We start from the raw sequence: 12254 nt of genomic DNA, 5'->3' as shown, positions 1-12254 counted from the left end.
TCTTAAATAACTTTTTTGTTCTTTATGATAACATCTTGAAAATTTTTTGAGCACTTACTCTTCTTTCAGCCAACATCTTACTTAGTCTTAATGTTTTTATAACCTCTATTTGCTCAGGGTTAGTCTAGTGTTGTAAAGGGGTACTCTGTATTAGCATGCAGTAACCTCAAATGGGTTTTCATGCTTTAAGGGCTCTGATTCTATTGATGTAAGTGGTACAACTTCCGTTAACTTCTGTGAGAGCCCGATCAAGACCTCCTTCAACAGGGAATTAAGGGCTGTGGAATTGGTGCCCTCCCCCCTAGAATGCCTTATTAAGTATTTAGACCAGTGATACACAGACTGAGGATCAAGAGTTGCAAGTGGCTCTTTGCAGCACATATTAAAACACTGCGATTTAATTAACCAATCAGGATGGTTTTACTATGTTAACCAGTTGTAGGTGATAAAATAATACCTGGTCAGTCATTTTGCTCTGAGCATAATAAAAAAACCAGTAAAAGAAACAATGAATTCACACTGCTGTGGGTCTTTTGGGTAATACTGATTGCAAATTTGGCTCCTTGAACCACTGAAGTCTGACTGCCACTGATCTAGACATTGCTTAAAATCCATGTGGCTTACACCCAGAATTATGAATAATCAAATTCTCTAAATAGCTCTGCTGTAGAATAGTTTTTTGTTCTTGGCAAGAGATTGTTCTGTCAAACTTAATCTTGTGGTAGTGAGGAATTCAGTCAAACCAGCTTTTTTTTAACCTCGTCTTAAAAACACCCAAAACTTTAGAGCCAGGTTCTTGCTAATAACATAGTCCATATGGAAACTTGGCATCGGAGTTGTAAACTGTTCAAAAACATGTTTGTAATTGAAACACTGGCAGTTCTAACTGTTGTGGTGCTTGCAGGCATTCTCATGTTTCTTCTAATCCCCTGATTTGACCATATTTCCTGCATATCATTTCTTTGCCATTATTTAAACTTTTTTTTTTTTTCTTTTGAAGGGTAGCTAAGGAATCTTATTGGCTTCCGACAAATCAGTATTTATAGTTCAGACTACAATATTCCTGTTGTTCAGAATGATTCAGTGCACTTAGACTCTGCATTTGAGCTGTCTGATGAAGCCAAAAATGATCCTGAATCTACAGTGGTAACTGATGGTCCTTGAATGGCAGCACAAACGCTTTAGCTATAAAAGAAGAGGCTTGGGTTGTACTTCTGTTCATCTTCTCCTCTGGCCTTTGACACAAACTTAAAAGCTTTCTGTCTTCACAGAAAGAGCTTTTAAAATAGTTTCATAATGAATAAATTAGAAGTAGCATGTATGAAGTGATGAAGTGAACTTGAAATCTAGTCAACTTAAAAAATGTTTTCAGATCTCACACCTGCTCTTGACTTCTGCTCTCTTATAGTTTTACAATCATTTTCCCTGGTTTTTTTTTTTGTCTTTTCTCCCCTGTTGTATGAAAAAGCCCCTCTCCCCCTCAGAAATTGAGCTAACAATCACAAAACAACAGAGTGACCCAGTAAACAAGATTGGGAGGAGAAATACTACTTTCCTCTTAATTTTGTTTATAGTAGTCTTAGTTGTTACAATTATGAGGGAAGGGATTTGACAGAAATTATTTTTAAGATGATGGTGTCCAAAATCCCATTTGCTGTTTAAAGATGTTCCATAATGACCCTTGCTCACTTACTAATGATTAGACAGCCATTCTGCCATGGAAACATTACCACATTCTGCAATAGCAGTTTTTAATACATTTTTTTTTTTTTAAATGTAGAACCTGTTTTAGAATAAGTGGGATTTGGATGTCTATAGTGAGAGAACTAGGAACAGTTGTTGCTGAAAATGTGCTGCTTTCAGAGACCGTTTCTACTGATTGTTGTTGGAATGTGTGTAACTGTTGGACTTCAAGAAAGCCTTTTATATTGTTCCTTTTCTGTTTCAGAGGGACTATGGAACCTCAGCAGCCCTGTAGGTTTGGAAGGTTTAAATACCAGTTTGTGAAGACTTTTTGCTACTCCAGATGATCTGCTGGATTAAACGTGTGATTAGGATGGTTTTTGAGCAAGTTGGACTAAACATGGAATCAGTAAGTGTTTCAGCTTCATTGAAATTCTATCAAGTTGAAATATTTCAAATGTAATCCATTTAAATGTGTAGTTCACACTGTCTCCCACACTGAGAGCACACTGGGACTATATTTTAAAATTTATGCAGTGTTAGATTAATAATGCAAGAATGATACCAACTTGATTGACAGAAAGTTATGAAATCTAATGCATAGATATATGATCATCGGTGTTATATAAAAAGTTAAAATAGGCTGTTTTGTTCCTGCTGGCTTTAATGACAAAACATAATTTATAGTGTAATACTGCCATTCAGGATGCATGAAAAAAGGGGTTTGTAGGCTGGCGTTCAGGCTCTGATGCCCTGGAAGGTGAGTGTGTGCAAGCCTTAGCCAGAACATCTACATGATTATTTTTACTGCTGTAGCATGAACTTGAGTCTGTAGAAGTGAGCACTGGGACTTGCTGCTGCAGGTATGTTTTTGCCATGTAGATGTACCCATAGTCTGTTCAATAACACCCCTTTCTCCCATTCTAGGAGGTCCTAGAGCTCTGCTGCCTTCAACTATCCCCAAACCTTTCCTTACCTCAAGGGAGCGGTAATGGGGAAAGAGACCATTCTTGACCATGTGTTGCACATGTTGTCAATAAGCCAGCTGGCCAACCACACCATATTCTTTTTCCCTTTGCCTCTATTCCCCTCCCCGTATATCTTTCCTGTGTTTCATTGTAATCTTTCTTTCCTTTCTCTTCTTCCAGGAACCTGGAATATATTCTTATTCATGCCCATAATTTCCAGGCCACCCACCACAAAACTAATGTGATCCTGGTTGTGTTGTCTCTGCTGCTCTTGTTGAAGGCTGTGCTATGTGCAAGAGTCTGATGGGAAGCAGAAAGGAGTGTATGCACTTCTTGACTCCCTGCCTTGCCCAGCACTGTAGCCCTTCCTTTGCCTGCTCAGCAGAAGCAGCCGATCAAAACTAAAACTGTTGCACGGCAACCATTTTCCTATTAACACTGTTGGGAGCCATTGTCAACAGGAGCAGTAGTTCAGGTGCAGTCCTCCCCTGTGAGACCTACATATTCTTCCACTTAAATCTTAAATGCAGAGGGAGGGTGGGAAAGGCAGATTTGCAATCATGTGCTGTATTTAAATCCATATATAACCAGATTATTGTAGGATTGATGACCCTTTTGTCAGGAGAGCTAGCAAGCTGAAATTATAAAACAAGTTTACATGACATAATTAGTACTTTATGATGATCTAAAATTAAAGATTAGAGAATAGGAACATACATTCATACCGGACACCAGTTCTTTGAACATGAAACTGAGATGTACAGCAAGAGAAATCCTGAGCAACCTCACTGAATACTATACATCTTCTCAACAGTTTGGACTATTAACTGTATTGACATAGTTATTGTCATTTTTCCCTTGGGTCCTGTTCTTTTAAATAACATTCTTAGTATGGGAAGAATAGCTCCGGTTTCTTGGTTCCTCCCTCCCTATAGCAGGCTTGTCGTAACACAATTACATTTCCAAACACCAAGTGTTATGGATATTAATAACATTTCTGATTTGGCGGGGGGGGGGGAAGGAATTGAGGCAATGAAGTCACCTAGCCTGCTTGCTTCCCCTTATCAGCTGCTGATTCTCCCTCTCCCCCAACTATACAGCACGTTCAGATACATTCTAATTTTGAATTACTTCCATTGATTGAATAGACTGTAGTCTAGACTGCACAGTTAGAGAAAAGCAATAAACTTCTTCTCATTATTCTTTGTTATACTGCCTTTGGGTATCCTAAACAATTTCTCGTTTTCTAAGGTCAGCTCTCTTTTTCTCAGAATCCTGAGTTTGTACTGATATGCTACTTGGCAGAGATCCATTCTCAATGTGCCTAGAGACCTTTCTGATTTGAGTTGATACCCTTAGGTATTAATAGTGCAGTATAGATGAAAGTATTAGGAAAACATTTTTCACTAGGAGGGTGGTAAAGCACTGGGAATGAGTTACCTAGGGAGGTGGTGGAATCTCCATTTTTGAGGTTTTTAAGCTGTGGCTTGACAAAGCCCTGACTGGGATAATTTAGCTGAGGTTAGTCCTGCTTTGAGCAGGGGGTTGGACTAGATGACCTCCTGGGGTCCCTTTCAACTCTAATATTCTATGAAAGAATAGCTATACTATGTTACTTTGATATCTGACCTAAATTTAATGAAGACAGGACAGGACTGGACTACATATCATTCCAATGACCGCATTAATGTTTCATCTTAAGCAGGTAGACAATGTAATTATTGAGTCCATAATTGTGTAGTTTTTGCAGGGGTACAGTTCAAATGTTAAAACATGCATAGTATACACTGCATGCAAATTTTCACTATAGTGAAAAAAGTCATGGAGCAGGAAAACTATGCTTCACAATGAAAATACATTAATATGTACATCTTGTGTACAGTTTCTAGTATAAAGACTGCTCTTGTACACCAATGGTTATAGTCCTTTTGTATGGCATAAACTCACTGCCAATATGATGATCTGTATTTAATGTATCAAAATGTCAGACTTCTATATGTTGAGAGACTTGTAACTAAATTTCATACATCTTGCTGGTCCTCAGTCTGTCAGCCCTCCCAAATGAGGACTGTGTCTGCAATAATGGCGACAATCTTAGCTTTCTTTGCTGGGTGATCCTCCAACAGGGTGTTGAGTTTGCTTGCATTTGTATGCTCCCAGGAATCCAAGCATGATTGGTAGGTTTAAATTTACATCCGTCAACGTAGACTACTGTAAAGAACTCAAAGAAGATGCCACACCACAATTCACACAGAAATGTAAAGATATAATCCAATCCTTTCCCCAGACCAATCCAAGAGAAACTCTGCAACCCTATAAATTCACCCCGGGGGATTATGCTTCCCAAGATATGCAAACAAGGGAACCCAGGCAAACTTCTCATATGTAGCCCTGGCACCCTTTCTGAAAGATTATCAGGACTCCTAAAAACCATCCTCAAACTACTCCTCACACAAAGGGCCAGTTTCCTCCAGGACACAACTGACCCTTTTTTGGCCCAATCCTCCAATTTGTCTAGGTCACTCTGTACCCTATCTTGACCATCCAGTGTATCTACCTCTCCCCCCAGCTTAATGTCATCTGCAAACTTGCTGAGGGTGCAATTCACCCCATCCTATAGATCATTAATAAAGATGTTGAACAAAACCAGCCCCAGCACCGACCCCTGGGGCATTTCACTTGTTACCAGCTGCCAACTAGAAATTGAGCTGTTGATCACTACCCGTGATCAATTGAAATTGAGCCTGATGATCTAGTCAGCTGTCCATCCATCTTATAGTCCATTCATCCAACCAACCCATACTTCAACTTGCTGATAAGAATACTGTGGGAGCCTGTATCAAAAGCCTTGCTAAAGTCAAGGTATATCATGTCCACTACACCCCCCCCCCCACCCCCAAATCCACAGAGCTAGTCATCTCATTATAAAAAGCAAACAGGTTGGTCAGACATGACTTGCCCTTGGTGAATCCACGCTGACTGTTCCTGATCACCTTCCTGTCTTCCAAGTGCCTCAAAATGGATTCCTTGAGGACCTGCTTTATGATTTTCTTTTCCAGGGACCGAGGTGAGAAGATTGGCACTATATTTGCCTTTTTCCAATCATCTGGGACTTCCCCCAGTCGCCATGAATTTTCAAAGATAATGGCCATTTCAAAGATAATGTTGTGAGGTTGGGAACACCCACAATCAGACTTTCAGTCATAACAAAGGACGAGCATCAATTGCCACATGAGTAATTAATGGCTCATCAACAACCAGGCCACTATCCCTGGAGACTTCTCAGAGAAGGCATATACGCAATGGGGACTGCTTGACACACACACACACACACACACACACACACACCCCCCCCCACCCCCATGTCACAACAAAGCTCTTTCCAGCAAGCTGGAAAAAAATATAAAAGAGGCCAAGTGACCTCCATCAGTTGGCATCTTCCCTCACACACCTTTCCTCCTCACCCCCATATCAACACCTGGAAGATTGTAAAACAAAGACTTTGGAACTAGGGAGATTTGTCCCAGACTGGAAAGAAAGTCCAGTCTGTATACTGAGGAACTGTATCCTACTTGTACCATCTGTCAGAGTGAGACTGTGCTTGATTCAAATTCTGCTTAGTTTGTAGAACTTCTTATTTCCTTAAGGTAACTAACTCTGACCTTTATGCCTACCACTTATAATCACTTAAAATCTATCTTTCTGTAGTTAATAAACATGTTTTATATTTTACCTAAAACAATGTATTTTGATTGAAGTGCTTGGGAAATCTCAGCTCAATTTACAAAGGCTAATGTGTGTTCACGCCACCCTGAGGGAATGGCAAACTAATGAATGTGAACTGCCCAGTGGAGCCTTGAGCAGTGTAAGATGGTACAGTCCTGTGGTATAGGGCTGGAGCTCTCTATTGATGTTTCATGAGTGACTGGGAAATCATTCATATAACTTGGTTGGGTGTGTTCCTGCCTGTGGTTGTCAGTGTAAGTGCATTGCCTGTCAGAGTGTGTAACTTGACATCAGCATCACCATGTCAGAAGTAGCCCAGATTGGTGTGTTTGGAGGGCTCCAGCAGTTCCACAGTCCAGGTTGCACTCAAGGGACCCCATCAAACTGTCCCAAAGAGCTTTCATTCCAAGGTGAGAGTGAGAATGCGCTTTGAAACACAGAATTAGGGATAATGCAGCAGACTTTTTTCATAAGTATTAAACTCTGCTTTTGTCTGTATCTTGGAAGTCGGTATTTGACCTATTTCAAATTCCTTTTCCACCCCAACTTAATCTCCCTCATCTATAATTTAGCACTTTTTTTTTTTTTTAAAGAAAACTGAGTGTTTCAATGTGTTACTTGAGGTCTGTTACATAGATTATGAACTCCATAGGGCAGAAAACTGTCTTTGAACAGGTACAAATGCTTAAAATCAATTATTTGTGCTGATACAAGCAAGTTAAAGCACGACTTTCAAAATATAGTGTGTGACCAGTACATAGTGTGTCTTCCATGCTACAGAGGAATGTTTACTTTTGGTATGTGTACACTTAAACATTATACAGCACAGATATAGTTGAATTGATCAAATTATCTTTATTGCATCTTAATTGTATATTGGCTAAATGATCTAACAAGTACTATAACAGTTCATCTAATTTTTTTCCTCAGGTGCTTTGGTCAGGCAAGCCTTATGGTTCATCTCGAAGTATTGTAAGGAAAATTGGTACTAACCTCTCTCTTATCCAATGCCCAAGAGTTCAGTTTCAGGTAAGAATTCTTCACAGTTTAAAATGCTTCTTAATTTTTTACATTTTGGTCTAAGGGATTTGTTTTGTGTTAGGGGAATTTAAAGTTGATCTGCAAGTGCATTTAAAACTGAATGTGTAGGTTATGTCTTGGATGCCTCAAATAAGCAGAGTACGCACCTGGTTTATACCAAAGTTAGTTTTTTCTTCCTTCTCTTCACTGACCACCCACGTTTTGCCAAAGTCTAGTCCCTTCAGCTTCTACTCCATCTTGTTACCCCAGTGAATTTACGTTGTTACACCACGAAACTTCCAGCGGACTTCATCATCCAGTCTGTAAGAATGTTAATTTGTAAAATAGCACTGTATGGCTCTTGTGGAGTTTGTCTGTACAATATTCACTGCTTTTAAAACTATGTAATATTTAAAAGAGCCCTACTTAAATTGGCCTGCTCCAGTCTGAAGGTCTGTGGTAGTGGAGCTGTAGTAAACATTGCTATTGCAGTATATGCTAACTCATTACAAAAGTGGGAGTCATCTGGGTTGAATACTAAGGATGTAAAAGGCTCCTGAATGCCTTTATTGTCTGGGGCATTCACCACAGAAGACTACAATTATTGTATGTTGCCCTTTTTTAAAAAAAAAAAAAAAAAAAAAGCCTCTTTAGGACAACTTTACAGCTTGTCATTCTTGCCTGCTTCCTTCAAAAGCAAGAGACTTTTTTTTGGCTACAAGAATAAAAAGCAAACTCCGCTATGACCAAAAAATAAGCAACATCAGAAATGACTTCCAAAACCATATTAAACTGATACTCGGATTTATAAGCCTGGTTTAGTGTAAGGGCAAACTGTGTTTCTTAAGAATGAGTGGAAAGTAAATACATGTTGCCTATACACATGATACAAATTCTTTGGAAGTGAACATGGTAAACAAGATAATGTGAGCTTTGTTTTTTTTTTAATAAAGACTTGAACTGTGTAGGTGACAGAAGAATGTGTCAAATTCTGTGCTGGGCTCTGAATTGTGCGTTCCTAATGTGAACAGATAAGTAGTAGGGGTGTTAGTAAGGACATAAACAAGAGGTGGTTATTTCCTCCTCCTTACGTTATAACATAGGAAGTCTTTCTGGAACAGATAGAAAATACAGAAACTGCTACATATGCTTTCTTAAACTCTGTTCTGAATAGTAAAGAAAAGTTTCCAAATAGGAAAATTTGGAGGGGCTGAAATTCTTGAATTGAAGAAAAATACCATCAGACTTTTTTGGGAGATGTGGGGAGAGGAGAAGGATTCGTGTAGAAAATTTGAAGGTTGGGAAACTTCCATTTTAAGGCTAAGTCATTTTAAACAAATGTAGGCTTTTCACTACTTAAAGTATATTTATTCCCTTCTAACTTTTCTTTAATAGCAGAAGATTGAATTTCATGTGTGGTGATGTTAGGATGATCTCCCTTTGCTCTTAAAGAGAAATTGTTTCCTTTCCATTCTGTTAGCCAGATAACTTCCTTTTTTTGTAGTGTGAGAGGAAACCCTGTGTCTTGTGTACTTGTAAGAAAACAATACGATGCCTGTAGGATCTCTACCTAGATTTTCCTGGTGCTTTTATGAATAAAATATCAATATCTCAATCTAAATTTTGGATTATTATTAATGAAGTATTTGGCGTTTCCCAGGCATTTGGAGGAAAAAGTATTTCAGGAATAAAGTCATGTAAGTTTAAAATTTTGTATTCACTTTCAGAATATAAATTTAATTATGATAATACAGGAGATGAAAGAGGATGATCATCTGAAGAAGTAGAAGCACAACTATTCTAGTGAACTGACTTTGAAATCTTATAAATATCTAAGTTTTAGTCAACAAATTAAAGCTTCTAAATCCCATTAAAACTGTTTGTTTGTTTAAAGCACTGTACACACAAGTATTGTTTCTATGCGTTTGACTCAGAAGTTGGAATTTTAAATGTGCTATTATTCAGCATCTGTCTTGACTGTTTTTCCTTTTAGATTATCACTATTCTGAAACCTTCCTATAGATGTCTCTCTTCCTTTTTTTTCTTTCCTGCTTGCTTTAGCTATAGTATGAAAGGACCTTGCATTGAACCTGCTGTAAGTTAGCTTATTTTTTTTAAATTACTTGCTTCAGACATTAGTGCATGCCTATAATCAGTGTTTCTTAACTCCAGCTGAGAACCATCTATTACTACCATATTCATACCTGCTTTACCACAAGCGCTTCATTCCACCAGTCTAAAACAACAGACTGACATACCTTTGAAGGCTTAATATTTTAAGGGCTAGCTATTGCAATAGCTTTCCTTTCTATTGATCTCTGAGGATCTTGTGGTAGTGATGATTGGGATTATAAAACCATGTAATGGCAGATGCAGTTGACTTTCCATATTTGTACAAGAGGCTCTCACTATTCAGTAACCTATAGCGTAGCAGCTTAATAATGCATGTACTATATAAAGCATGCATGAAACTGTAAATCACTTGCTGTAAAAGAGAGGTATGTATAAGTGGGACAGTGTCTGGCTCACTCATTCTGTACTGTTTCGTGACTGTAGTTGAGGAGTAACACAGGTTGGGGCTAGGCCTAATACAGAGGAGCTATGCAAGCTTCCTCATCCATCTCCACCAATGCCCTTAAATCCACTACCCTTCAGTTGTAACATTCTAGTCCTGTCTTTTTTATGTGCAGTAACAATTCCCAGCTGTGCTGCATTGTCTGCCTTTGTCAGACATGCATCCAACAGGGGAGTAAGTTGAGTTTGCTGAATTTTTTTTGACCTATCAGAGTATTCATCCAAGGCTTCCCAAGTGAAAGGCTAATGTTCAAACCCAACAGACATGGCTGTAGATGTACAGTTAACTTGCTCAAAAAGTTTATTCTCAGTGTTTGTTCAAATATCCCAAGGTGTTTGATTCCAGACAAATAAGTCTTTATTCAGAACTTTCTAAGCTTCAAAACCTTTAGATGGTATTTCTCCAGTCCCTTCAGCCATATCTTGAGTGAAGGCAAAAAGTGATTGGGATTGTGCAGTGTACTTAATTTCTACTGGGGGGATTGTTTTGAGAGGCATCTGTGAGCAGAGGGATGGGGATTCTAGTAATTCCAGCAGATATGTCCAAATACTATGCACTTAGGTTATGTTTACACTTGACACTAGGTGTATGATTCCTAGCTTGCATACACATACTCCTGCTAGCTCTCATTGAGCTAGTGCACTAAAAATAGTAGTGTAACCACAGCAGGGGCAGCAGCAACATGGACTAGCCATCTCTAGTACATACTCACAGGAGAGCCTGTACTTCAGGGCGGCTAGCTTGTGCTGCCGCAGCTACCCTACTAGCTTTCGTTCTCCAGCTTGATGAGAACAAATGCAGTATGTCTACGCAAGCTGGGAATTGCACCCCAAACTCCAAGTGCAGACATAGCCTTCAATGGGTTGAGAGCTGAGGAGAAAAGCCTGAGACCACTGCTCAAAGCTGGATCTTCTTTTCTGGCAGTAGCAGTGTGCTGCCCTCCCTGGCTCAACTCCTGCTAGCTAGTGTCCTGTAGAAGAGATCAGGAGAGGAATTGGCATGGGCCTCTTGCTCTCTCTCCTATCTAGCTCATACATCCTAGCACTTGCCGGGAGATGCCTATCAGCTCCCTGGTTCCTCACTGCTGGCAGGGCTGGATTAACTCTCCTCTGGGCCCCGGGGCTATTAGATTTTGTGGGGCCTCTGTATACAAGTCTTTTTCCTAATTTAAAACAAAATGATCATAATTATGGCATATTAATGCTATACTAAACTTGCCTTTTAATTAACCTAAAGCTGTTCTGTGGTTTACATTTCAGTCTTAAAACATGTAAAACAGGGTTCGGCAACCTGTGGTACATGAGATGATTTTGAGTGGCACACTCACTCATGCTGGGCCTACGTCATGTGGGAGAGGGGCGGTGGAAAGGGGCAGGGCCGGATGTGGGGTCGGCCGCCACGCAGAGCTGCTGGGGGCTGGGAGCAGCTCCTGGCCAGGGCACTGGACCCACGTCACGTGGGAGAGGGGTGGAGGGGAAGGGATGAGGATTTATTTTTGCAGGGCCTCCCTTAGCCCGAGGCCCTGGGCTGCAGCCCCTAAAGCCCCTGCGTTAATCCAGCCCTGACTGCTGGTGATGTCAGAACAGTGACCCAGACTCTGTCTTCAGTCAGAAAGCCACAGAAGAAGCTGGAGAAGTCGGGTATAGCTTGAAAACTTGTTTAATGCTGATGTAATACAGTGTAAAATAAGGATTCTTGGAGGTGGATTATGCATTATTTTACATCTTTCATTTAAAGACTTGCTCATGCCTCATACAAAGCTTTAATTGAAGTTTTCTGAGAGTGAGCTAAATCTGATACTGCAATTTTTTCTTGTCTAGACATCCAAATCATCTCTGATGTTGCAGTTAGCTGTTATGGAGAGGATTGAAATGTTAAGGTGATTGGAGAGAAGAAATTAATATATGGATAACACAAGCAACAAAGATTCTGTTTTTATACAAACTTCCTTAGAGTTTTTAAAAAAAAAAAAGGGGGAGGGGGGCGGGGAGAGAGAAGAGGGATGGGTACAAAAAATCTCCATATACCTGCAAAACTTGTTTCTAAATATGTGGGGGTTGCACTTTCAATCATCTGTGAATTAGTGTGATGTTTAGGGAAATTGGCTTCATAAATGTGCTTGTAGGATATAATCTCTTTGTAAAGCACGTTGCTTGGGTAAGAACAAATAGTCCCTGTTGTTCAAACCCTAACTATTAATCATCTCATGGTGATCATTCCTGTTGTCACAGATTTTTCTCCTGATACTGAATACACCAGGGAGTTAAATGGCTAGAAGTATT

The 12254-nt window shown here is 39.6% G+C and overlaps 1 protein-coding gene across 3 annotated transcripts in view; it reads left to right on the top strand.

Annotated features, from left to right (window-relative positions):
* Nucleotides 1-12254, top strand: part of MTFR1 (mitochondrial fission regulator 1) — a 34538-nt gene that overhangs the window by 5489 nt on the left and 16795 nt on the right. For 2 of the 3 annotated variants that reach the window (XM_067553684.1, XM_067553685.1), the window contains 2 exons: nucleotides 1949-2092; nucleotides 7308-7406. In XM_067553684.1, coding sequence (XP_067409785.1) covers nucleotides 2027-2092; nucleotides 7308-7406 — 165 coding nt within the window. In that variant the 5' untranslated portion in view covers nucleotides 1949-2026. Of the gene's footprint in view, nucleotides 1-1948; nucleotides 2093-7307; nucleotides 7407-9458; nucleotides 9493-12254 lie in introns of those variants that run through there. The other variant, XM_067553686.1, reaches the window with a different exon arrangement.

Source organism: Emydura macquarii, unplaced genomic scaffold, assembly GCF_026122565.2.
Source record: "Emydura macquarii macquarii isolate MOO-44397 ecotype Brisbane River unplaced genomic scaffold, CSIRO-AGI_Emac_v2 contig_1477, whole genome shotgun sequence".
NCBI classification, from domain to species: Eukaryota; Metazoa; Chordata; order Testudines; family Chelidae; genus Emydura; species Emydura macquarii.
This window is presented reverse-complemented; position numbering and strand designations above follow the sequence as displayed.